Source organism: Oenanthe melanoleuca, chromosome 2 (assembly GCF_029582105.1).
Source record: "Oenanthe melanoleuca isolate GR-GAL-2019-014 chromosome 2, OMel1.0, whole genome shotgun sequence".
Lineage (NCBI taxonomy): Eukaryota > Metazoa > Chordata > Aves > Passeriformes > Muscicapidae > Oenanthe > Oenanthe melanoleuca.
The window spans coordinates 103,548,028-103,575,261 of record NC_079335.1 but is presented as its reverse complement, the minus strand read 5'-3'; the positions used below and the strand labels follow the sequence as shown (position 1 = coordinate 103,575,261).

At 40.5% G+C, this 27,234-nt stretch overlaps 1 protein-coding gene across 3 annotated transcripts in view; it reads left to right on the top strand.

The window, feature by feature from the left end:
* Positions 1 to 27,234, top strand: part of BMPER (BMP binding endothelial regulator) — a 148,259-nt gene that overhangs the window by 27,921 nt on the left and 93,104 nt on the right. For all 3 annotated transcript variants that reach the window (XM_056484184.1, XM_056484183.1, XM_056484185.1), the window contains exons 4-6: positions 7,887 to 7,969; positions 9,462 to 9,552; positions 10,714 to 10,796. In XM_056484184.1, the coding sequence (XP_056340159.1) occupies positions 7,887 to 7,969; positions 9,462 to 9,552; positions 10,714 to 10,796 (257 nt within the window). The remainder of the gene's footprint in view (positions 1 to 7,886; positions 7,970 to 9,461; positions 9,553 to 10,713; positions 10,797 to 27,234) is intronic.

The window sequence follows — 27,234 nt, the reverse complement described above, 5'->3', positions numbered from 1 at the left end:
AGCATCCTAAAATTCTAACTCCAGGCCCTGCACAGGATAGGAATGTGCCTGAGAACACCGTCCAAATGCTTCTTGAATTCTGTCAGGCTTGGTGCTGTGACCACTTCCCTGGGGAGCCTGGTCCAGTTCCCAACTTCCCTCTGGGTGAAGAAGCTTTCCCTACTATCCAACCTGAACCTCTCCTGACACAGCCTCATTCTCTCAGGTCGTGTCACTGGTCTCCACAGAGAAGAGACCTGTGCCTGTCCCCCTGCTCCTCTGCTTCCCCTTGTGAGGAAATTGTAGGCTGCAGTGAGGTCTAAGATTTAAATTAAGATTTAAGATTTAAATCCTCGAGACTGGCCATGTGTTTTAACACTGTTCTTGACTTTAGGCCCATAGGACCTTGATTGTAGAGTTGGTGGGGCAAAGCTCACTTCTGCTGTGTGTTTGTGAAAAGTCTAGAACAGAGAAATGTTGGCCCGTGATTATGGCTCCTTGCTGGAAGAAGAATGCAGGTGCCTCAGACTAATAGGAAAAGTGAGGTTTTTTTGACAGATATTTACTGTGGCTTGTAAAACATACCACATACCTATAGCGCGCTATTCATTTTGAAAATACTAAAAAATTAAGCCCTCTTATTACTTTTGCATAGGATAAATAGGCCACTTTTCATCTCTCATTTTATTTAATATATTTAATGAAAACTTATGAGGTCACTGAGATTACAGAAATAGATTTGGCAACATTATCTTATTGAGTTGGATGAAGACCTGTCACTTAGATATAGAGTTCTCTACACATTGAATAGTAAGTTACTTGCATTCTGAAGAAGAGGTATTACTGGCTCAGGACCGCATAAAATTTGCATTTCCAAAATTAATCTTAATCTTAATCTTCTATGGATGTGTAAAGACAAAGTTGGAATTCTTTTACAACAAAGAAAATATGTTAAGAATTTTCTTTCTCTTCCCATGTACAATTTTGCATTTTCTGTCCTTATTGACTTTTGAGAATTACTGTTTTGTTTTTGGTGGGTTTTTTTGGATTTGGTTTTTTTTTGGTTTTTGTTGGTGGTTTTTTTTGTTTTGTTTTGTTTTGTTTTGTTTTGTTTTGTTTTGTTTTGTTGTTGTTGTTTTTGTGGTGGTTTTCTGGTTTTTTGTTTTCTTTTTAATAATTAATTATTGATCTTAGAAATTCTTGTGCTATGCTCCATTGATATGGAATCTATCAGAGAATGGAATCTCAGCCCAGGCAACAACAGTGGTAGGTCTACTAAATATTGAATATCCAAAGATATCATAGTTAATTGTACATTCCTTGGAAGGGATATCAAATACCATGGTTGAGGATTGCAGCCAATTTCAACTATTAGGCTGGTTTGCAAAAGAAGTTAGAGGGAGGTTGTGAAATTACCAGTATTCTGGCTGCTCTACTGACACCCTGCAGTATCCTCTGTTTGCCTCTGGACACCCCTAGTATGAGGTATCCAACACCATTTTGATATCCTGCTGCAAGACTGACTGGGGTGATCTTTTTGTGGGGCCCCAGTGGAGCACTATGACTTTCAGTCCATCCTTGCATGCTCTAAGGCAAGCTGTCAGAGGCAAGGGATAATACATGGATGAAGAGGGATGGGATGGGATGGGATGGGATGGGATGGGATGGGATGGGATGGGATGGGATGGGATGGGATGGGATGGGATGGGATGGGATGGGATGGGATGGGATGGGATGGGATGCGAAGATAATGTGTGTATCTTCCTAAAGAAATTTCTTTCACCTTCACCTGAATAATCTAGACCTAGCTCCTGTCAGGCACTGGCTGTCAGAGACGGTTCGAGGACATAATCAAGTCTTAACTTTTCTTTTGGCCCTTCTCACTGTTTCTGAGTCTCTTGGTAGAGTGTTCCAGCTCTAAACCAGAAGGCCTATTTCATGAGGCTGGAAGTACAGGTTCATCTTGGTGCTCAGTTAGATGTTAGCTTTGCATTTGAAGCAAAGGCAGAGGTTTGGAAGCATTGACAAATAGCCACCAGGAACAGTACCGTTCTGTATCATCACAATGCCACCTTTGATTACTTCTGGTTATGCCTAAGAAAAGGTCTCTATCTCTCCATCCTTTCTTTGACTTGACTTTTCTTACAAAGGTCTTAGCAGATACATTTGACATCTCTTGAATGTCTGGTGTATACTGCTGTGTTCAGTAGCACCTCAAATTTCAGATACTCTTATTACCTTGGTGAATATAATTTTCCATTTATGTAAGGAACTTTTAAAGGACAGTCTTGTTGTGTTGTCATAAACAGTTTTTCAGTCAAACATTAGTTACTCAGATTTTCACATTGATGATTTTACATGTAATGTTTCTCTGGAACAAAATGATAAACATCTTAGGACATGTAGTACTGGAATAAGAATTTTTTTACTATTTAATTTTGAAGGTGTAAGCAGTACAGATCATGGATGATTTTGCCGGTGGAATTGGATACAACGGCAAGTAATTTTGTCACTGAGCAACATCATTCATGACAGGCCTCATAACCATAAGAGGTGAAAGTTCTCCAGCTGCCAGGCTTGGCAAGCACATTGAGTATCAGCTCAAGATTCAATGGCAGCTCTAAGTGTATGTCATTTTGAATTGCAAGGTTCTCAGGAACCTTGCAGGGCAAATCTTCTTCCCTATACATGGAACACAAGACATTTGGGAAGGTAAAATTTAGTTCCAGTGGTGTGCAAGGGGCAAAAACAGCACTGGGAGGAGTTGATGCCTTGGTGTGTGAATTGTACATTCCTAGCACAGCTCACCCCCATGGTCTCTTCATGCTGTGTTGGGCAGTCTTTATATGGCCCCTGTGCATCCCCTGGGTAAAGTCTGTGCCATGGCTCGGCTGCAAATAGATTTGCTTGTACTTTCTTACTGAGGAAAGAGTTGGATTTCCACTGTTTAGAGCTAGACTTGATAAGCATGGGAGGTTTTGTATACATTTTCTCACTTCTGTGTTGACAAATGAAGACCAGAGTTACTCAACAGGAAGTTTAATTTTCTAGTAGCTGTCAATGGCTTTGCCATCACCACAATAAGTGAAAATATATTTCATAATAGGTATTTGCGTGATTCACAGTTCTTTTCTTTTGGCTAACTGATTTCATGCCAGGGAAATACTGCAGAATGTACAAGTTATTGGTAAGCTTTTTTTGTTTTTTTGTTTAGGGTTTTGGGCTTGGCTCTTTTTTTTTTTTGGCTAGAACTGGTATTTTGCATTAGCATGCCTGGATACCTCCCTGAGGACTAATTTATCAAACACTAAATAAAACATGTCTTCTGAGTATTTTCTTTTTCCTAATGTTTATTTTCCCTGCCAATAGAGAGGGTACATTTTTTTAAACAGAAAGTGGAGGGAAAGCAAAAAAAAAAAAAAAAAGACAATAGGAAAAGAAAGATGCTGAAGAAATAAGGAATGAGGAGCCAGTCTATTGTGCACCAATCTATCACTTTCTCTTGGGAGAATATGGAAATGAGTTGTCTATAAAATTCTCATTAGACTAAAATAAGCACAACTTTCTTCTGGAATCTAATTAGGCAATGTCAAATTGAGTAATAAAGGGTTGTTTTTTAACGAACTCCTAAGGATCCTGGCTGAACTTTAGCACTAGTAAACTGTCTCTTACAGTCAATTCCCCCATCTTCATGGTGCTGTTATATGGGTGAGTATCTGGGGAAGGAGAAAGGGTCATTTATCAGAGTTGTACGAGTTTGAAAGACAAATGGCTTCCTGATCATCAGCTTGTCCACATGCCAGTAGAAAAATCTGTTATAATTTGCCTCTTTTGTTATTCTAGTCCAATTCTTGGTGAGGATTCTTGTTTTAGAATGAAATTTCAAATTAAAATTGGTCAAGGGTTGGTTTGTTATACTTGAAACAAAGGTGCCCAAGTGTGACATGCGCAATATTGAAGCAAAGTAGCTAAATAATTATATTAGAAGTTATTTAACTATTTTAGCATCTTTTTTTTTTTTTTTTTGTGCCAGAAGAACTAAATCTGGAGGATCACTTTGCCTAGTAAGAGGTGACTAGAAGGTAATTAGCATTAGTTTCCACTGCATATGCAACAATTGACCAACTTCAAAGTATTTAGTGGTTTGGTTAGATTCAGATAAGCAACTTTAGTCTTGCATGTTTATCCAGGACTTATCTGAACTATTTGAAGGAGGTAATGGCAACAAAACCTGCAACTAACTGGAAGTTAATATTTTACATTAATAAAACACCAGCTATTTTTAAAGAAAGGAGTAGGAAAGACTGAAAAATTAGGACACACTCCTTGACTGATATGAATCACTTTAGCATTTTTAAAATTTATGTAGACCACTAATACTTAACTTCCTTCCATATGTGGAATCCTAAAGGTTTTCCTTATGGGTATATGGGTCAGGATCAAATTTACTTATTAATGCCAAATCTTTCACATACTCCACAGAGAGTTCTTAGGCTTTTTGGGTTCCCTTCTTGAAAACTTCCTCTGTAACCCTTTAAAAGTTTTCTTTTAAGTAGGTGTTCAGGCAGAAGTAAGAAGATAGCATTTAAGTGATAGTCCTAAGCTCTGGTCTTTCTTGACTTATTATTTTCTCCTGCTCTTCCTTTGAATGGTGGATGGAGAAAGTAAGTTAATGTACTAGTATTTCCAAAGGGCTTTTGGGGGAAAAAAATGCTTTAAAAGGTTTTCAGGAACTTCAAGTATTTTCTGTCTTACTCTGTTGTAGAAATTGATATCAAGGACTTTGCTGATGCCTTTAAACAAAAAATATTCATTGACTTCTACTTTCCAGGCCAAATATGTTCAACCTTTAACCATGGATGAGCCAGAATGGCTTGACTGAGTTGGCACACAGAATGAAGCAAGTTTCACTCAGATAAATTTAGCTGAGGCTCAGAAATTTCCATGCTATGAGTAGGGGAACTAGGAAAGTCTGGCTATATGTTTGCAGGTGTCAGCTGAGAGATTTGAACATTGAACGTGAAGTTCAGAAAAACTAGCTGGTATATGGGCTTTGTTTCTTTTTCCTTTTGAAGAGTGAGTAGTGGATGTAGCTCTGGGGTGTCCAAAGGGCAGAGTGGCTCACCTATGGTCAGAGAAAAGCATCACCCAGAGATTGTAAAACACTCCTTTCTTACCCTTTACAGTTTAGCCTGACATTCAGCCTTCCCCCATCTCTTCCCAAGGCTGCTTGTTATACTAGCTAATTCTCTTTCATGAGGCTCCTTCTGTTGACCATCTGCTGAAATCCAGCTTCCAACACACCTCACACTGGTGTTGGATGGGTGCTGCTCTATCTCCCTCATTCAACCCTCTGGCCCATACCAAAGCTCGAGAGCAGTCTTAGTAGCTCCAATGCTTCTGCAGTCTTTTCCATTCTGGTGCCCATTTTAAAACTTCCCTTTAGGTGCTTGCAGAATCTACTTATCATGGTTACTTCTAGGGTGCCATTCCCTTGCTGCTTTCCATGGGGACAATGGCTGATGCTGCAGGGCAGAGGATTTTGCAGCATAGCTAGGATATGCACTTCAAGAAAGAGCAGTGCTGACTGCATGAGTGCACCACCTTCATGCTTTGTCGACCAGACTAATCCTTGAGCTGAAAATTTCACTTTAGTATGCACATCTGTACATGCTGATTAGCCCAGGGTCATTAGCTTTCTTATAGAGGAAGCATTTTACATTAAAGAACATAATTGCTGAGCAAATATGTAAGGTATTTTGCTATTGCTATTTTCCAACCTAGCCCTTTATTCTTGATTCTGGTGAAATACACACACAGGTATTTAACAACACAGTTCATACCATGTTGAGTGTCCTGCACACTTTTAAACTGTTTCTCAAAATGGGACCAGTATGACCTAGGCTTCAGCAACTTGGGGATGTTAAACACATTGAATAGACACATCATTTATCAGGGTTTTTGGTGAGCAGTCAGACTGTGCTGCAAGATTAACTCAGTGTTTTTCAGAATGGAATTTCAAAATGCGTAAGAGGAGTATAGGGCTTCACACTCCTCTCTTGATGTGTTGTCCTGGATATATGAGAGGTCAGAGAACTGTATTTAATACACTGAGAATCTGAACATTTCTTTATTATTCAAAATAATTTCATAGGGGCTTTGATGCTTAAAAGTATAAGACTCAGAGGTATACTTTGTGCCTTTCAATGTTTGTCAAAGATGAAATTATCAGAGCAAACTTGGAGATTATTGATCATCGCTTTTCAAGATAGACCTGTTTCAGCTTAGGTAAGTGAAATGGCCACATCTACACATTTCTCTCATGTTGCTCTGTATTTAGCCTGGAAAAAGAATTTCTGATTACTGCAAATCCTGAAGTCTTCTATTGTTTAAGAACTTAAATGGAGGCAGTTAACACATTTACAAATGATCTTTATATATCATGGTTCCTTAAAATTTTGTGTTGAATTCAAAATGATTTTAAGGAAATTTTAAGTTCCTGAGTACCTGAGAGCTGTGACTCTTGAGTTTTCTTTTACAGTGGGCTCAAAGATTTGCTGGTGTAGGGCTGATAAATTGCCTTTATTTTCAGAAGGACATAAAACTTATTCCAAAGCAGGACAGTGCACCCTACACAGCACATAAAGACTTAAGAGTAATTGCATATGAAAACAGAATGGTGCTGTGGGCATTTTTTGACAGACTGACTGTAGTTCTGTGATTCTGTAGCTCTATGCACATGTCTGCATTTCAAAGTCTTTGGCAAGACTCCTGTTTGTTTCATGGGCTCTTTGATCAAGCTAATTTTGAATAAAATATATCAAAAGCAATAAATAGAAAATGGGCGTTTTTCCCACAGAAAATGGGATATGTGTTATTTCCAAAATTTTTCTCAGAACCACTCTAGGTCTCCAAATAATTATTTTTTAGTTGAAACAATTTGTATTAATAAATTAACTCTTTTAAAACAAATATTATATTTCTACTTTTTAAGTATTTTCTGATTTTGCTTCTCTGGTAAGTTATTTTATTATTTTCTTTGTGTTCTTTTTTGGTTTTCTTTTTTTTTTGCAAAATGGCAGAAAATGGCAAAAGAGAAAACCAAAAAGAAGGGAAACTAGTAGGAATGTGTAATCAAAAATGTAAACATTTATGTTTGTTTTGGTGTTTGCTTTTTTCCAAATGGCTCCATGAAAATTCATTTTCCACAAAACAAATGTGGGTTGATCTAGGACATGGGCAAACAAACCTGTTTTCTGTTAACAAAATTGTCATATAGCACACAAATATCAATAAAGCCAAACTCTCTGAGAGTCCAAAATGTCTCCCCAAGGAGATTCACCACACACACACAACAACCTGATGGTTTTTAGTTCATGTGGCTGGTGATCCCTCCTATCATGAATATGAAAAGTCATAAAGCAGAGGTAGCTCTGCCAGTGTCAGCTCATCCATGCTGAGTGGTGCTTGCTGATGAGGTCTCCCAAGGGCTTAGGTTAATGGATGAAGATAACATGGGCAAGCTAGTTGATGAATGCTGCCAGCTCTTCTTTAACCTTATTTCCTCCCTTTCCCCATTCCAGTGCTTGCGTAATTCCTGAGTGGACTGCAGAGTAAGTGCTGAAATCCATTTTTAAGTGAATTGCCACTGATTTTGGTTTGTCTTGACCTGTCAGAGTTAGTAAGGAGTTTGGCCAGTTGGGCATCAGCAGCAGGTGTCTGGGGCAATGCTGCCTGTCCTCCCAGGACACGATTCCTTCTTTTTCATCCAGCTCTTAGTTCTACCTCTTCTGTTAACCCACGGGTGAGGATGAGTTGCATTTAAGATGCTGCCCTCTGATCCTCAGCAAGAGCCTCCCACAAGATTTTGTTCAGCTGAACTGATGGGCTTCTCTGTCATCTTCTAGATTGCAGTTTTGGAGGAAACATGTACAACAGCTCCATGAAATGGCACCTCCCCAGCAATCCCTGTGTTACATATCAGTGCCAGGTAAGGATGCCATAAAAATCATGCTAATTGAGTTGTAAGCTTTTCCCAGGAAATCCTGAGCCTTCATTATCCAATACAAATAACCTGACATATTTTATTCCCAAGGCACAAAATGGACTTTGCATTTAAAGTAATTTAAATCCACTCAGATGCAGTCAGCTATAACCAAATATTCAGAAGTATAGGTTTTAAATTACTTGAGTACCCCAATACCTAAACTTTGCTGAAGGAAAGGTACATAGCCATGCCATTTCCTGCTGTCTTGACCTTGAAGTCCTCTTTTCTTCAGCATTTTCAGCCTTTTGTGAGATGCAAATTATTTGAGGAATTGGACACTTCTGTGTCCATGGGTTTTACTTTTCTTTAAGAAAAACCCACAACCAAATACTTTTTCCTGGGCTCCTGCACTGTTAACACAGCGGTATTTTTGGTAGCTTGGCTATCTGCAACCATAACATTTTCAAGATTGTCACTTGTCAGGCTCAAACCAAGTAATTATGTAGCCAATTTTAGCTTATGTCTGTAAATAGGTCTGCCATTTTGCTGAAAATTTGATCTGGTTTTAATGGTAATATTCAGGCAGCTACTAAGAATGGCATCTGGAAAGAGGAGATTAGAGAGTATGAAGAGCTTCTACTAAGAGAAGAGAGTTTCAAGGGGTTTTTTTTCTCTTTTTCTGTAATACTTCTGCTCTGTGAAACCAACTAATTTTTGAAAATAGGTATGCTGAGATGACTGAAGCTGGACCAGTATTCTGTATCCTTGCACTTAATGAAAAGAAACTCACTCCATGAATTTACATATGTTGCATGAAATGGTCAATTTTTTATTGCCTGTTTCAGTGTCTTAGTGCAAACTGGGTGATCCTGTTTACCCTAGATCCATTTAAAAAACAATTTTGCCTTGTATCAAACAGCTATAAGCAGAAAAAAAAAGGTAGCAGCCTTTATGCATAGACCCTCACACCCAGTTTGTTCAGGACTCTTGACTTCTCAAATAAGTATGGGAAATGTTAATTTACTAATACTTATCATGCAAAATATCAAAGATAAGTGTCTCCCCTCTACAGAAAAAAATCCTTTTATCTGCTTTCTAAGTCTGTTTTCCCCCAGTAGGAGTGGGAGGAGAATGCCTTGTGTCTGGCCTGTTTTTACCAGTGCTGCATGGCAGATTATGGAGGTTAAGGATTCCTGATAAGGCAGGATTCCTTTCCCTAAGAGGATGCTTGTTTTTTTTTTTTTTTTTTTTTTTTTTTTTACCTGATGCATTTTAAGGCAAATCCCATATCTGGAGTCGGGGGACTGAAGTGGGTCTTTTGACTGTGGATTAACCTGAATCCTGATACCAGCAACAGTACAGAAAGAAAAGAAGTTTTGAAACCCAGTGCTTTGCAGCATGTGCTGGGCTTTAATTCTACTGACAGTATTTGTGATTTTTTTTATTTATTAAAACAACCCTAACAATGAATGTGTCTAATCTGCTTCTTTTCCAGGAAGGAGTGATAGTAGAATCAGAAGTACAGTGTGTTGTTCATTGCAAAAACCCTTCCAAACTCAGGGGAATGTGTTGTCCTGTGTGTCCAGGTGAGATTTCATGGCAAAGATGCTGTTCTGCATGTGCAACTATATTTCTAATGATGTCCATCATCACCTGGGACGCTGCCTCTAACTTCCCTGTTATACTTGAGAAGTTACTAAAAATGTGGGCTGGTGACTCACAATGCACAAAATGGCACAAGATGTTTTAGTAGAGGACATGCAGACCAGGGGATGCATAGGCAATAGCCTGTGCTAATATTCACAAGTGTGTTAATGTCATTTTTTCAAAGGTCTATAAGGTGGGTTTGCATGATTGATGACCATGATTTTGTTAGGAAGGGAAGGATAAGAGTAATTGTAAAAAAGGAGATTAACTTTTTGAAGGAGAGTGAGAATGGGTTACCTTTGTGAAGCACAGTGGCAAATTACCATGATTTTTTAGGTTAATTTGATTTTATCAGAGATTTTGAAGGTAAGCACTGCTCCAGTTGTGATGTAATGGATTTATTATATTTTGATTAGTTATAATACCTGCTAACACCTAATATAAACTCAGGGACTAAGAATGAACTATTAAAAAGCAAACAGCCTAAAAAACTGTTTTTAAGGCACCTCTAAAAGGAGGCTTAGCCTACCCTTGACTTCATTTTTGAAAATTTATCTGCTATAGATGAATGTTTTCTTCCCCCCCCACCCCGCACCCCCCTTGCCCCCCAAAAGACATTTATGGTTCCTCAAGGATTTGTTCAGGATTTTGAAGTGATTTGTTTTTGTTCTGAAGTGATTGTCTCTCTTCAACTTCCTGAAAGGAGGCTGTAGTAAAGTGGGGATTGGTTTCTTCTCCAAGGCAACCAGTCACAGAATATGAGGACACAAGCATGTCCTCAAGCAGAGCCAGGAGAGGTTCAGTCTCCCCTGATGGCATCAGGAGGAATTCAGCATGGAAAGGGTTGTTAACCCTCTAATGGGCTGCCCAGTGTGTTGGAGTCACTATCCTGAAGGTGTTCAAGAAATGACTGGATGTGCAATGGTCTACTTCACTAGATAGTAATCAGTTAGAGGTTGGACTTGATATCTTGGAAGTCTTTTCCAGCTGAAACAATTCCATGATTCTGTATTGGAGAATATGGTATGATTTACTTTTCATATTGTTGTACAGTGGGGTGTTCTATCTTGAACTAAACTTATTCAAATGCTGTTTTCCAGGTTGTGTATTTGAAGGGAGACTTTACAATGAAGGAGAAGAATTCAGGCCTGAAGGAAATAAATGTACCAAGTGCTCTTGTATTGTAAGTATTTGCCTTTTGGCATTGTATCTCCCTGTATGAGCTTCGAAAGGCACATTATTGCCATAACAAAGCAAAAAGTATAAGTAATCCAACACTATTATGCTTTCTTCTCTTGGAATTCATGTTTCTATTGAAGAATTTATGGCATGAATACATTGTATCACTCACATTTTGAGTTTATAATCTTTTCTGTGACCTTACACTGTATGCAAATGGAGCAGATTATTTGGGAGGGGGCTGATGTGTTGAATTAGTGGTGCCTTTTTTGTGATAGAATCATGCAGGAGGAGACAAAAATATTTTTGGCCTTCATCTGTTGATCAGCATTTATTAGATATTTCCTAAAGCCAAACTTTTCCAAGGATTCCTTTCAGCTATATGCAACAAGGGCCTTTGCTCTGAATTACTGAGTGAAAGAATGAAGGTTGCCTCCTGAAGCTGTCCCAGGTGGATTTTTGGCTTGATGCTTGATGGTCATATCCTGGATTTTATTCGTGACTAACAACAATATAGAGAGGAAGTAGTAATCGCATCCTTTGAGTAATGAGTGCAGGCTTCTTTTTCACTTTCATTAAGTTAAAAGATAATGCTGTATGAGTTGGGGCAGATAACTTTGGCTTCTTTCCTGTAATCTGTGAGACGAATAAAACACAAAGTTCAAATCACTGCTTTTGTTGCAATTTGTGGGCCAGTTATCAGCAGAATATGTAAGGCTTTACATTTCAGTAGAATGCCAAGACATTAGTCAGTACCAGATACAGTTCTCATGCATCATTAAAATAAAATTTAAATAAAAGGAGGAGAGAAAGATAGACTTCAAAAATTAACGTATCTTTACACATATACACACATTTAATGAAGCTGCTGCAGAGTACTTGAACTTGTTCTGTGGGGAAAAAACCTGGTAATCTGCAAAATTAATTTACACTAAGTCATCATTGCTCCTGCAGAGATTAGGGTGCTCAGGTAATTAAAAAAAAAAAAGTTTTAATCCTTTGATAATGAAAACATGCCATCATACTTGTCACAGTGACATATGCCCTGGGCTCCTGCTCTGCTAAATGCCTTCAGTCTCAGGCTGAGAATTCCCTCTGCACTTGGTGAGTCCCCCTCTCACTTCAGCTTCAGCTGTAAAGCAGTATCTTTTCACTCTTGCTTTCCTTAGTTTATGTTCCTCAGGGGAAGACAAGTCTGTAGGATTGAGAAGTCTGTGGAGACATGCTTGAGTCTTTTTGGGTTCTGCTTTGCTGTTTCATAAGTACTGTACAGATATTGCCTATTGCCCAGTTACTGGTGTGCCAACATATCCTTGATCACCATTCCTTTGTTCTCTGACTATCAAAAGCTTCTGTGCTGAGAGAAGCGTTTGAGGTGGGAAACGTCTGGGGATAGCAGTGTAAAGAAATAAAGGGTCACAGCTGAAGGTCTGACCTTAAAAGTTACCAATCTCAGCTGAAGGACATAAACTATTGAGAGTAAGAAGTTTAAATCCACTTAACCATGCCTTCCAAGAAAGACAGCATGATTGTTTTGGATGTTAATGACATCTGTATAAAATGTCCAGCTCTCAGTCTGAATCTTTCTGACAGCTAAAGAAGTGTCATCTATGTGTAAGCCACAGCAGACCTCCCTTCTCTCTCTCTGCAGAGCCTTTTTTACCCTCTTGCAGTTTCCCCCAGACCTGGAGTCTATGCTAATTCCTATGTGATTTAAATTTGAAGTAAATAGAGGGGGCATCCTCAGATCTGTGATAGCAGTTTGCTGCCTGCTTTGCATCCATTCCCTTTAGGCAACGACCCTCAGTGAATCTCTTATCTAAGCAGTTGGTGGATAATTTATCTTATTTGAAGATACCTATCTAGTGATGCAAACAGGCTTGTGTGTGATGTGGTGTAATTTGTGCAGGCTTTACCAGATGGAGGGAACTCTTCAACCCATGTTAGATTTCAGGGATTTCAGTCTTTTGTGGAAACTTGGCATAGGAAATAGCACAAACTACTAAGGTATTGCTAAGGCATTTTGAGGATGCATGTATAAGGATTCCAGCTACTCTCACTTCAGGGTGAATTCTGCATTTTCTTGGGAGCAAGCTCTTCAACTGATAGATGATTCTGGGCTCCACAGGCCATCACTGTCCCAGGGGTAGCTCAAACTTAGGACTACAAGATGCCATTGAACAGGAAGAAAGTAAAGAGGGATGGCCATGGTTTGTTTTACTGGAGAAAAGTAGGTTTGATCTGCACTCAGTAAATGTATTAAAATGAGGAATTACTTAAATAAAGTGTTTTTATTGTTGCAAAATGATGCACCCAGAAGTAAGTACACATCTTCAGATCTGGACTGTGGGAACATATTTTGGGTCAGCACTTTGGTAGTTCAGGTTTGTGGTATTATCAGCTCCAAATGATGCCTACTAGATACTACTGAGCTCCCAAAGAATGTGAAATGTCTGTTGTTTATTTATTTGTTTTAAACACATTGTTTGTGTAAATGAGGGCAAAGCTGGGATCTTGGGAGTTGGAGGTCCCCATCTTGATGGAGCAGGCTGGCCAGTTGCAGGGCTTCCTATGTGTTCCATGGCCCTGAAGGACAGAGAAAGCAATGGCATGACTACACCTGGGCAATTCACTCGGTCCTTACCTGCCGGGTGCTCAACTCATTATTATGGTTCCTGCTTAATACCACTTGTGGTGTCTATCTATAGTCTACTGAAAACCACACCTAACCCATCAAACTCATTTCATGAAGGTCAGCAAAACAAGCCATTAACTAATAACTTTTGGGTTGTTACCGAGCCAGGCTGTGCTTGCAGCGCCAAGGCAGAGATGAAAGGCCCTGTATTCCATTACTGCTTTCCTAAGTGAGCTGCTCCTTGGGGCGACTGAGATTTCTTGCTGAAAATGAGAATGTATCACCTCTCACTCAATGCATATTGCCTGTCAGGAGAGAACGAGCTGGCTTTTAATGACTCAGTTTCTCTGGGGAGAGGCATTTGTGTAGGAAAGGTGGACGGAATAATAGGGATCTCCTCACACCCCAGCTGAAACCCAGCTGTCTCGCAATAATTCATCTGTCTGGCCTGTTCCTGCTTTTCGTGATAGGCCAGTGGCCTGTTCTAGAGGAACCCTGGCTGTTTTCCCTACCTTAAGCACCTACTTAAATGAAGGACTGGCTTCTTTAATCAAGTGTTGTTTCTCAGATACTACTTTTATGAGGTCGAGAGTGTGTTTCTGCTTGCACAGTAAGAGCACTTGGCTTGCATGTTTTCTTTCCTACAGTCTGCATTAAAATAGTCAGACTGTGATTATCGTAAATGTTTTCATTTTCTCCTTTGATGTAGCACGTTTGGGAAAAAAAAATAGTGGAGGGGCAGGGAGGGAGGAGAGGAGATTTGGCAGGAAAGTGACCTTGCGTGAGAGTGGTAACCATGGAGAAGCTTATCTTTAGGTGGTAGTATCCAAACTCATAAGTAGCCTCTTTGACTCCTGTGAGCGCTGTTACCCAGAGCATGGGCGCTGCGTGTTCCGGCATGCGAGGCATGCGGCCGTGCGAGGCACTGCCACGCGGGGAGCGCACAGCCCTGCAGAGACGCCGCAGCCCCGGGCCGGCCTTGCTCCACACCCCGGTGGGGAGAAGGGAAGCGGACCTCCTTGGGAAATGGAGGCTGGGCTATGACATTGCTAGGGTGGTTGAGAGCTGGGAGTGGGAAAGGTTGCGCTGTCTGCCTGTCCTGCAAAGGGACATGTCCTGGGAATGAACATCAGCAGGGTAGTTATGTGTGTTTTGTCCCCAGACAGCGCCGCTTCACAAAAGCAATGCTGTCTCTTCTTAGCTGCTCTTCCAAAATTATTTGGAACAAATAAACCCCAAATATCTGGAAGCAGAGTACGGGAATTGAAGGCTGTTGGAGAGCTGAGTCCAAAAGGAGTCTCTGCTCAATCTCCTTTGCATCATCGGGGGCTTTTAAACCAATGCTCAGAGAGTTTCAAGACGTGCCCAGCTACTGGTCTGCAGGTGCACTTGTGGGTGTGTGCATGCAAGAAATCCTGAGGGCTAGGATACAAATACTGAATAATAAAAGTTTTGCACAAAGAAAAGAAAATCACATCAGCAAAATCTGTTTCTAAATGAATGAGTAACAGACGTTTCAACTGTGGTAAGAGATTACATATGTAAGTGTTTTGGATGCTGAGGGTGGAATCAATCTTGTCTAGTTACAGCTATTCAGAAGTAATGTGTCTGATCTGAGCTACTTATCTGGAGTCCTCTTCAGTTAATTCAGAGAAAGAGAGGTGGGATGAATTACTCTCTGCAGATGCTTATCTTCCTCCACTAACTAGAGGGGGAGCCTACCCAGCTCGTGGTCTCAGAGAGGGCTGAAGATATCCAAAACTCATCCTGCCCCTGGAGGATCCACCCAGCTGGGTGATTAAGTACCCTGATACTGCCTTAAAGACTTGGCTTTAACTAGAATTGGGAGCTGCTGGAATACATTCCCACCACAAAAGGGAGTGGGGGAGGTACGGCAGTTTACTGGGAAACCCAGGGGAATGAACAATTAAATGTATCCTTAGTGAAGGCTGAGGATAATTCAAATTCAAATTTCCATCCTTAGTGCAGTGCCAAATGCTGATCTTCCCAAATTTCCATGTACTTTGGCTGCTTTGATCCAGCTCCAAACTGCAGCAGACACTGTCTGCCTTTGCTCTGGGGCCAAGAAACAAGAGACAAGGAGCTGTATGAGGAGTGGAAAAGCAAAGAGTTGGTCTTTTGGTAGGAGCGGTGTTCACATCTTCAAAGGTAGTGACATTAGTAAAGTGGTTGGTTTGTGTGTGGATAAATGGAGACCAGGGAGTGCTCAGAAATGGAATGTGGAGGTTTGGTCACTGTCTTTCTGGGAACACCCCATATTTTTTTTCTGCAGATTTTTTGCAAAGCTAGAGAGTTTGGTTCTGCCAGTGGCCTAATAAAAAAACAGTCCTGCAGGTAGGTGAAAATGTGGTTGTGGAGGTGGGTGTGGAAGAGCAAGGACTTGGTATGTGCTGAACTTCAGCAAGAAAAATAATGCAGCATGGAGACATAGGCATTCTCCTGTTATTTATATTTTCTTTAGCTGATTTTCTTCAGGCTTCCAAAAGTATACCTACTTTCATGGGGATTGTACGCTACCTGGGCTGTGTCTAAAATATTAAATTCCTTTTATTTGGGAAGTAGTGTTTACACTCTTTTTAAAACAGTGTTTAAAAAAATTTGGGCATTTAGAAAGAAAAGGTTAAAAACAGTGTGTTTTTTCTTTTATCAACATGCATAGCCATTTGAAATCTTTTTTTCTGATTTCTCTCAAAAAACACATCTCTGAGAAAATGTTAAAAATTATTTAAATAGGAGTCAAGAAGCCAAGTTCAAAATAAAAACTATTCACAGTTTTTCTGAAATAGAAGTAAACTATGGCATAGGAGTGCAAGTGGGCATATTTCAGTGGAGTTATTCAGTGCAAATAATTTTTATTCATAAGCACTTCAGATCCTAGAATTTGAGAACCATTTTTCTGTGTCAAGGTCTCATTTCCTCCCTCTGTGGATATCTGGCTTTCATCCTACATCTCTCCTAGCTGCAGAGCTTCCTAGCTCACCTCCTCAGAGTGTGTTCCCAGCTCAAGCTGCAGAAACACTTCATCATACTTTTAATTATGGTGAGGATTAAATGAGTCTTTCTATGCAGTGAGAGACTGTGTCCTGTTTGGGTGCATTCCCAAGGGAATAGAGGGATTGAGCAGCACCCTGAATGTCTAGGGCTCAGGACACACAGCCTCTTTCTCATATCCCTTCCTTCCTTGGAGCCTTTTTTCTTGCCCCTCCTACTCTTCAGGGTTCAGTTCAAATTTGCCTTCCATGTTTCAGCATGGTCCCTCTTCCTCTGGCTCTGCAGTCAGAGGAGTCTGCCTCCAGCTGTTCATCCTTGTCCAACGTTTTATATAGGTAGCACTATCCAGTTACTATTTCTGAGATGGCATGTATGGGCAGCAGTAAAAGATGAGTGCCTGTTGTACTTTACATTCTAAGGACATGTATTCTGTCCCTGAGAGGAAAAAAATGTGGAAAAAGAATGTGAAGAAAGATGAAAACCTGCTTTAGCAGATTTCTGTGGGGAATTTTTCCTGTTAGGAGGGTAGAAATGCTGAGGAATTACAGGAAGGTGCTCTAACCTTATAAAGCTCTTGTTTAAACAGACTGTCTTTCCAGTCTTATCAAAGATGGTATTGTGATAATAAATGAATTAAGTGATACTAGAAGCCATGAAGGACTTAAAGCTTCTTGGGTACCAAATGAATGCTGATTAACAATACTCCTGAGTGGGGTATTGCAGTACAGAGAAAAAGTGTCCAGGACTTCTTGTCATTTAAAGGAAATAAATACATAAAGCAGGGTGGATTTTACATTCCTAAAGCACACAAAGAAAACAATAATGCAGGCTGGCCACTTTTAAATGGTGATAGTAAGGGCTTATACCATGAGTGCAGATTGCTGTAGTTCCTGACAGAAAAGGAACAGAGCTTATGCTGTCAGGTGTCTGTCCCCTGTTAAACTTTTCCTAATTAATAAGCTAAGATTGATTATTCTTACTGACGAAGAAGAATTAACTACACTGAGCTTTAGCAATAAAGGAGAACTGTTAACAGGCAGCTTCTGATGAGGGGACTATTTTATTTGGCATTGGGATGCAATGAGGACTGCAAACATCTCTGCTGTAACTCCTTGCAAAGGCAAGTATCTATCTTGGAGTAAAAACAAAGCAGTAAGATGGCTGAAAACAAAGAACCTGGTTAAAATAAGAAAACAAACAAGTGAAAAAAGAATCTGTTGTCCATCAGGGGATGAAAGGGTTGCACGTGGTTCCAGAAGTGCCCAGTGAAGACAAAAGTTTTATGAGAGAGGCTGTAGCACTTCTTGTAAGTGGCTTCAAATGGGAATGTGTGTGGCATCTCATGGGAACGCTTGTGTGCAGAATTGATTTGGGTCTAAAAGATTCCCACAAATTGTAGTAGGAAGCAGTAAAAGCAATAGCTTGTCAATTAACAGGACTTTTGTTTGCCAAACATTTTATGGAGAGTCCAAGACCCTTTTGACTGGTGTTACAATGAAGGAAAGGCGGAAAAGAGTGGGAGTGCTTGGCTTTCATGTTTGTCATCCTTTCAGTTTAAATAAACTTAGATGTTGCAGGTTTGGGGCTTGTTATCAGATAATAATAGTTAAAGATTTTAAACTTGCACACAGCCCTCTGTGTCCTAAGACAAGATGGTTTAGTATACACAATCCTGGTAAATGAATGTATATGAGGGATTAATTAATTGCGTAACACCTATTTGTTTTACTCTCTGATTTTCAGAAGCAAAAAAATAAAATGAAAATAAAGTATTGGAGACAATATATTGTTACATGTGGGCCTTTAGGTTTTATTGTAGAATCGCAGAATGTTAAGGGGTTGGAATAGATCTTAAAGGTCATTTAGTTCCACCTCCCCTCCCACTAGACCAGGTTGCTCAAGACCTTATGCAACCTAGTTTTGAATGAAAATGAATATTAGCACTGTTGTGGTTGTAGGTTTGATTCCTGTGTGGGCTATTCACTTAAGAGCTGGACTTGATCCTTGTGTGTCCCTTCCAACTCAGAATATCCTGAAATTCTGTGATTTTCCACCCTTCTTTCTGAAGTTTGATCTTGTATCACTTTGAGTGTTGAATTATTTTAATTAATCATGTTATTGTTGTTGACATTGCTCATATTTAATATATTTTGCAGAAGACGTAAAGTGAAATTTGGGATCAGTAAGTTTGAATTGCTGTTGAGCTCTAGTGTGGTTGCCAAATTCCATTTTGACTTACTGTCACTCTGCCTGAATTCTCCTTGCTCTTTCTACTGCATCCTACAGCGTTGCTTTGTTTTCTGTCCTTGAAACATTTTGATAAGGGAGTAAGTTTCCAACTCTTAACTGATAAGCTTGTCTCCATCTGGGATATGTGATAAATTAACATTTTAAAAAACAAACCAGTCATATTGAAAGGATAGCTAAAGCTCCTTGGATTCCATGAACTTTTTAAATGTTAGCAAAAATACTTACTGCTTCTGCCTTATTTAATGATTGGAGACAAACACATTGGCTAGTCAAGAGGAGTAAAATGATACCCAGCAAATTATTTTTAGGTTTGGGACAGGCTGTAACTTTTTCATACAGTGCATCCTGTTAGGCTGAGTGCAGAATAGGCAGAATAATTCATTTGCTGTCAAAATAGACATGGGAAACAGAAAAGGAAAAAAAGAAGTGTGCTTTGAGACATGACAGTGATTTACTCCCTCTGGTTTAACCTGTCAGACATAGAATGTGACTAGGTGCCAAACTATCAACATCCTTGGCACTCTCTGTGGATACATCAATGTGAAGCAAAGTTGCAGAAATCCTTGCCGGCAGCAAAGGGTCAGGAGTGGGATGTAAACATCCAGCTTCTGGTGTGGGTGCCAGAATATAAAAGGTGATGCCTTAAAAATGCTTTCCAACTCTAGCCATAGAAATTGCCTGAATGTCTTAGCTTTCTTCTAGGAAGTTCCACTCCCACAGTACCTAAACTTCTGTCCCAAACATGACTAGAAGACCATTAAACTTAACAACTCCAAGGTTCATTGAAAACCCAAGAAGTTTTCAGCACTCTGCCAGAAGCTTTGTAATGAAGCATCGAGACTTTCTACAGAAAGCAGATGTGTGTGTGTGCATGTGCAGTGTTTTTCTTTTGGTGGGGTGGGGTTTTTTGGGCTTGGTTTTTTTTTTTGTTGTTTGTTCGTTTTGATTTTAGTGGAGTTACTGGCATTACTTGCTATTTTGTGCTAATATCATTGGCATAGAAATTTCTTTATTGCCCCTATTTGGGTGTCAGAGTTGATGCAATTGAAAGACCAGATTTCCAGCTCTCAGATCTCATGTTTGAGGCATTGGAGCCCAAAAGGATTTGAGTAGCTTGAGTGCTTTGTATGGTTCCTTTTCCCTTTTTTCTTTTCCTTCTCCAGAACACATCACCAGGAATTTTCTGAGAGTAGGACAGAAGCTAATGTGTCTTTGCCAATACTATCCTTCTTCACAGGAAAAAACAGAGCCAGTCTCAACTCTGAGAGCATAACAATGAGGAGAGTCTTGTTCCTTTTACTACCCTCTGCCTTGTACCCAGATATTCCATATGCTCAACAAAAATTTGAAAATGAGTTAATGCATATGAAAATAATTAACTGCAAGAAGTATAAGGATTTTCTGCTTTTTAGTGCTCAGTCTGTTCTCTGCTCTGTCTCCTAGGGGCAGCATAACTTTCCTTCTCCTGGATGCAGCTGAATAGCAATTCTTCCTAGCAGTCTCAGTTGCTGATGTATTATTTATTCTTTCAGCAGCCAGCTGAACTGCCCTGCTCACTGTCTTTTGAGGTCAGTTTTTTAAATTCCCAAAGGTTTCTGCAATTACCATTCCTCCCCCTAAACATTCCCTCCCTAAAATCTAGTTTTTTTAGTGCTGCACTTAAGCAAGTATATGTATGTCTGGGATGATGCAGGGAGGGAAAATCCTATGTTTACTATATCTTCTACTCTCCACTGCTTTTTACAGGTGAGAGGCACATGTAAAATCTCTTATCAGTAGTACTTGCACAGCATCTGCTACTGTGACTTTGTCTTTTTGACTGTGAGCCTGATTCTAACTTTGTGAGCATTTTAAAAAGTAGCTAAGCGGGAATAGGGTCCATAAAAGTTGACACCTGGTGGAAACCAAGCCAGGGAGGCATTTTCTTTCCCTGTGGTGGTGTTACATTCCTTGTGGTCTGCAGTAACAGCTCTGCCTCCTGGAGTATGGGCTGTGGGGTTTTACTCCATGTTCAAATTGCCATTGCTTGAAGCTTTAGCATTTGTGGTATTTGGAGGACACATTTTTGCTTCCTGAGTAACACATTTGCTGTCATTCTCCTGAGAACAGTATTTTGCAGTGTTTCTCTGAGTCATATAAGAGGCTAATGAGGATACTATTAATATAAGGTACTTTTAATATGACCAAAGTTCCAAACAGAGAGGATGTTCCCTTATCAGTATGTAACAAGGCTTAGAGGAAGGGAGCCAAGTCACGCCTAGGGAATAATTTTGTCCTTCATGATGTGGTGGTTGCAAAATAATGTGTGAATTGCACACGGTGCTCTAAGGGAGCAAGCAGTGCTCAAATTGGCTGGCACCCTGGAGCTGCTACAGAAAGCAAAGGTTCTAGCTTGCCCATGAAAACCCAGGGGTATTCAGACAGTACAAAGATTAAAATCTGTAATTTCCAGCTCCTCACAAAATCCTTCATGTCTCCTTCATTTTGAACTCTACCTTTTTTAAATACATTTATTAAGCTGGGGAAGCATGCATAAGACATATTCTGGAAGTGGGCAGATAAAAGCAAAGGAAAAAAAGGAATTAATAATCCCTGATGTACAGGATTTATAAGGTATTTGTGCTCTTGCAAACAAAGTAAATCAGGCGTGATGGGAGTAGGAGCTTTAAGACAGTATCATAAAAATAATTCTAAAATCTCATTTGAAGTTCATATCAACTTTGATCAGATAGCAGATTTCTCCTAGAGATGACACTTGCCCGCAAAAGGAAAACTAAAATAAAACATAGCATACCACACATGCCTAGTCAGTATAACTTGAAATATTCATATCTGGAATGCCAACAAGCATATTTATGGTTCAACTACAAAATAAATAACAATTTATTACTATTAATTAAAAATTACATAAGCACACAATCTCTGGGTAGTGTATAGTATGAAATGTACTAAATTCTGCTTCCCCATTTCCCCAGTGCTGAACAGGAATTTGAATAAAATTTAATCTTCTATAATAGCTTTCAAAATTACTGCTTTAATAAATCAGAACCAATATGTTGAAAATGTGTAGGAGTTTGACAATTTGTCTTCAACAGCCATAATACCAGAACGAGGACGTGTCAGATAATATGAAATATTATCAAGATGTTTCTTTGCAGTCTGTTGACAGAAATGAAGTTGCTGGAATTTTTTTTAGCATTTGGGGTTTTTAGCATTTTAGTGCAGGAAGAAGAGCAATGAAAAGAAACAGGATGGAAATTTTCAAACATGATAACTTATGATTGTGCTCTTAGTTCTGAATTTGGCTCCAAAATCTACGTATCTTCAAATAAGACAGTGCTGAATTCCACCACCTCATTCTCAAGTGAGAAAGTCTCAACAGCACTGGCTTTGAAATGCTGGTGCTTTGAGAAGAAGTTTCTTCTAGTCCTTTTAAACCGAATTTCATTTAGACTCCACGTCTCCTCCTTTTATCTGAATTAAACAATGCTGAACTTAAAAAGTTATAAATATTTAATTTAAAAGAGTGTGGTTTTCCATGAAAATTGAGATAACTTTGTTCATAAAAATGTAATCTGGGAGCTGGGCTGGATGAGATAAAAATGAGGAACCAATTATGTCCACTGCATAATTTTATCACCTACTCCTAGTGCGCTGTCAAAACAGCAGACTGCTGTCTTTGAAGATGACTGTGTGCTATGTCTAAATTTTGAAAAACAAACTGTTGGGTTTTTTTTAAATAATTCACACAACCAACGATTTCCTGGTTTAATTAGGTTCATTTTAGTGGTGCTAACTCAGAGACAGATTGAGTCTTTAATTTGTAACTTACTGTTTTGATACTCAAGACCAAATAATGGAAAGTTTCATCTAAATGGATTGTTTTGCCATATCGAGAAAAAAGGATATGAATGGGGGGGGAGGGGAGCGGTGGTGGTGAGGAAAGAGGGCATTTAAAAAAATTCTTTATTTTGTTCTTTCGTTCTTTTCTTGTTCTTTTGCTAATTCTTTTGTTCTCTTGTTATTTCTTGGAACACCCGCATTGGCATGGAAAGCCCGGACTGTGCGTGGGTCCCTCTGTCTGCACACGTGTGTGCTTGTCTGCTTGCGTGCGCACTGCTGCTGCGTGCCCACGCGTGAGAGTGTTTGTGCGAGAGCACGCACTTGTGTGCACGGCTCCCGGTGCCCTTGGCCGCGTGTCTCCAGGGGTCCCTATGTCTCTGGATCCCCGTGTCCCGTGGGATCCCCGTGTCCCCGCGTGTCCAGCGCCCCTCGGTGGCTCGACGCGCGTTCCCGCCCCGCCGCCAGGCGGCACTGCCGGGCGCGTTCCCCGCGGGGCGCGTTCCCGCCGGGCGCGTTCCCGCCGGGCGCGCGGGGTCTCGGCGCTGTTGCCTGGCGCCACCTGGCGGCCGCGGGAAGACCGAATAAGTCCTCCACAGTCCCGGCGCGTTTCCAAGGGGCCACCTCAAACACCAACATGGAAACCCGCTTGTGATGGCACATCTTGTGAAAAAAGACCAGGAGCCATAAAGTGAAAAGGCTGTCAGAGAGGTGAAGCCTGTTGAGTGAAGGGTGACTTGTTAAGATGGATGATGTTGATCCTGCAGGGACTTGCCAGGGTCACCTCAGCTGCGCCTGGGCCAGCCTGAGCCAGGGCACACATGGCACGAGGTGTGCCTGAGATCCATGACCAAGCAGCAGGGAGACAGCTGTCAGGGGAAACAGACTCCAGGTTATCCCCCTGGGCCTGGTGGAGCCGTGCCGTGGGGCCCTGGGCCGTCCATGTGGGGAGCAGAGAGGTTGAGCCCGACCTTCCACCCAGCCCGGCCCAGGGGCGCTTGCCTTTGCAGCACAGGGAGCTGCAGAAGGGAATATTTGATGCAGAGGGATAAAGAAGGAGTAAGTTACCCCTTGTGACAATAAGTAGAAATGCTCTGTCAAGTGCTACAACAGCCTGATGGGCTGCCCTTGAGTTCAGCAGCCCCTAAGCAGAGGAATGGCCAGCTATGACTAACTGGGCAACTAATAAGAGACATTTAATAGGAGCTCTATTCAGAGATTCCAGCTGCTCTGTTTCTGCCTGCAGTGAAACCCTGATTTAAATATAATTTCCTAGAACCTGAAAGTACTTGACCCTTTTTTTCTGATGAGCTGACTTCCCAGCTGGTGGTGTATTTGTGCTAGTGAGGCTTTTTACAAGTGCTCCCATTCTCTGCTTTTGGCTCTCCCCATTATCATTTCTCTGGTAATGAAACTTAGGTCAGCAGAGTAGAATTGCTGGATTTGATTTCTGGTGACAGCTCAATTTTTGAAAGAAACTTTTGCATATACAGATTGATTAAAAACTGCCAATACTGGAATAACAGGCATGGTTATTGGTTATTAAAACTAATGGTTTTTTTTGTATTCAGCCTGATTAAAATTACAGGAGAATACAAAGGAATGAAACCTGAACAGTTGTGCTCTGCTGGGGAGAAAGGCAGTATTGGGTTGGAGTCTGGTGAGCTGCAAGTGCTAAGTTGGAGTTGTTATTTATTATCAGAATAAAGATAAATGAAATCACCAGTCATTAACTCACAATGTGTAAAGAGCTCTGAAATGCCTTTCCACACAGAGTCCCAAGGGGCAGCTGCAACCTCTCTGCCTCCTTGCAGCAATTAACATAAGAGCTTTGCCTGCAGGGTTATCCACACTTGACATACCTTCTCTTGAGCTAATTTGATGTGTAAAGTGTGCCCATGCAGGGAAGCAAGCTGAAAACAGCATGGGATGAGTGGGTTACTGGGAAGAGGGCTTGGCTTAGGAGTTGGTGGCTGATCAGTGGGTGGGTCAGCTGATCAGTGTTCACATTGCCAGTGAAGTCACCCTCTAGGGGACAAATTTAAACTACAATCTTAAACTTGGTAATACTTCAATTTTTGCAAGGCTGGGAAGGATTTAAGGGACTGGAGGCATTTGTAACCACCTGAAAAACAAAAAATGGTTTCTTGGAGATGGGCCTTCCTCTTTTTGATCTAAGGGGAAGCAGTGCCAGAAGGCACTTACTCTTGTTCTCTCAAGTGAGTTAGCAGAAAGATCTACCCGATGGAATAAGTAATTAGAAGTGCCTGTCCAAAGTATTGTAATAATTTAGAAGGAGAAGTAGTCTATGCTGTAGTAATTCCCATTCACATTTTGTTTCCCTCATCTCTGAAGTGAGGGGCATGGGGATGGTGTAGCAGACATATCGAATAAAAATGTAGATTTTTTTTTCCTTTTTCACCTTAATTTCTCTCCTTTTCACTCTGGTACAGAATGCCTTGCTAATCTTGGGAAGAAGCACCCACATGAATTTCTCTAGGGGCAGCTCTGGATGCCATGTGCTTGACTTTTCACAGGGAGACAAGAAGGTTGTTTATTTTGAGTCATCACTGATTCACTCACAATAGAATATTTTAAAAAAAAAATCTTAGCTACTTAGCCAGTGTCTTTGTGTTCACTAGCACTCCTATGGACACCGTCCATTGTGCCTGCTGCTGCAATAACCTGTTTAGGTGCTTTATATATCTGAATCCTCGGTTTGCTTCTTCAAACATAAGGATCAACAGATTGAGGCAGAAAAATGGTTCATCTGGGCATATGCCTTGTCTCCAGCAGTTCCTATAAGGAGCTGTGAATTTAATATTCCTCCTAATACAATATATCAAGTTTTATAACAGTTTCTTCAGCTGTCTGTAAAAGATGCTGAGGCCAGGAATGTGGTGATTAAAAAGCATAGTAAAACTATCAATTACAAAACCTTGGGTACACCAGGTTGACTTCATCCCTGAAGCATTACAAAGAGCCCCATCATGCAGTAAGCAGAAATCAAAGGGTCAAAGGCATATTGGTTTGGATATAGCTAGAAGAAATGCCACAGGTTTTGCTGTAGGCCATCCCACTCCTATGAGAGGGCACAGTGGAAGGTAGAGAAAAGATCAGTGCTGTCTTCTGCAGCAGAAGCTACAGGCTCTCTTCAGAATGCAGAGACACTGGCTTGATTTAGAAGTAGAAAAGGTGCCTGAAGTGTTGGGGCAGATGAAGGAGGTAATTTGTTATTTACTAAATGTTTAATCATGCATTTGGGTGGGTTTTGTTTGTTTATTTGTTTTGTTGTGGGTTGGTTTTTTTTTTGTTTGTTTGTTTGTTTTCTCCACTCCTGTTATAACCTGTGCTTTCAGAACACACACTCTCAACCCTTGTTTTCTCTTGCTGGTAAGGTTGCTTCTGACTGATGTGGCACATATTTACTGTACAGTCGTGTCCCTTTAACTGGAATATTAGGATGCTCTTAGTAATTACCAGCTTTCCAATGATCTACCGCAGTGTAGCCAGAGCATGGTGGTAAGCACCTTCCTGGGTCACGTACAGAGATGGCATTCCAAGAACAAGGAGAGGAAGAAATGTCTTCCAGTAACTAGCCCTAACTGAGAAAACTCTGGCATATGGCATGCTTTGAAAAGCACTTATGCTTTTAAAGAGAGAATGTGACATACAGATGTTGGACTAGCATTAAATAGCTACAAATGAAAACTGGACAAACATGACAAGTTCTGGGAGCTTGCTTCCTGTAAGCAGAACATTACCTCATGTGGAAGGGGCAAGATTAAAAGTTCTGTATGAACTTCGAGTTTAACTGTGGGCGATGGAACACATTATTTGTAGCTTTTACAAATGGGATAAATGATTTTCTGTTACTTCAGTGATAGCTCTAATGATGAAAAATTTTGGGAAGTGGGGAAGGTCTGTATGACTCAGCTACAGCTATATCCTCGGACTGGTAACACTTCTGGGGAAAATGGGCATTTGGCCAGCCAAGCTTAAGTATGAGCTCACCTTCCTCTGGGACTGCCTGTCCTGCTTTCTTGAAAAGCATCTGTATGCGGGACTTATTCATAGTGTCTTTCTTTGGTTGTGGCTTGTCCTGTTGGAGACAAAAGAGGAAGCTTGATCTGGCTTCACACCTTATCCTTTCTCCCCACATGAAGGCAGGCAAAGAGCCAGCAGGAGAGTGGCAAAATACATTTCAAGCTGGAACATTTTATCTCTATGCATTTTCCCAGGAAGCATGGCTTTTGCACAGTATTTTCATGGTACTCAATGTTGTCCATTGATCTGATATTCTTGAGAACTGTCAAAAATAGAACAGTCATGTGGGTTGTGGGATTTATTTACCTTCCCCTGAAACATGGAAAAATTCTCAAAACACAGGAAATGTATTAGAAGAACGAATCATTATACTGAGGAATTTGGTGAAAGAATGGTTACTTTTTTCCCCTGCTGTTCCTCCTGCAATTCAGACCATTAGGAATAGTGGCAGAGGTGTATTTAGCCAAGCATGGAAAAAACAGAGCACAAATGTGTTCATCTTTCTCTGTTGGTAGAATTTGTAATGTGTAATTTGCAATGGTGGAAAGGGAACTGAACGATGCTCCGAGCTATGAGGTACTGAGCTGGAGGGGAGGCAGGAGGTGAATGGGCAGAAGTGCATTTACTAGGGAAGCTGAATGGGATTTGATAGAAGTCA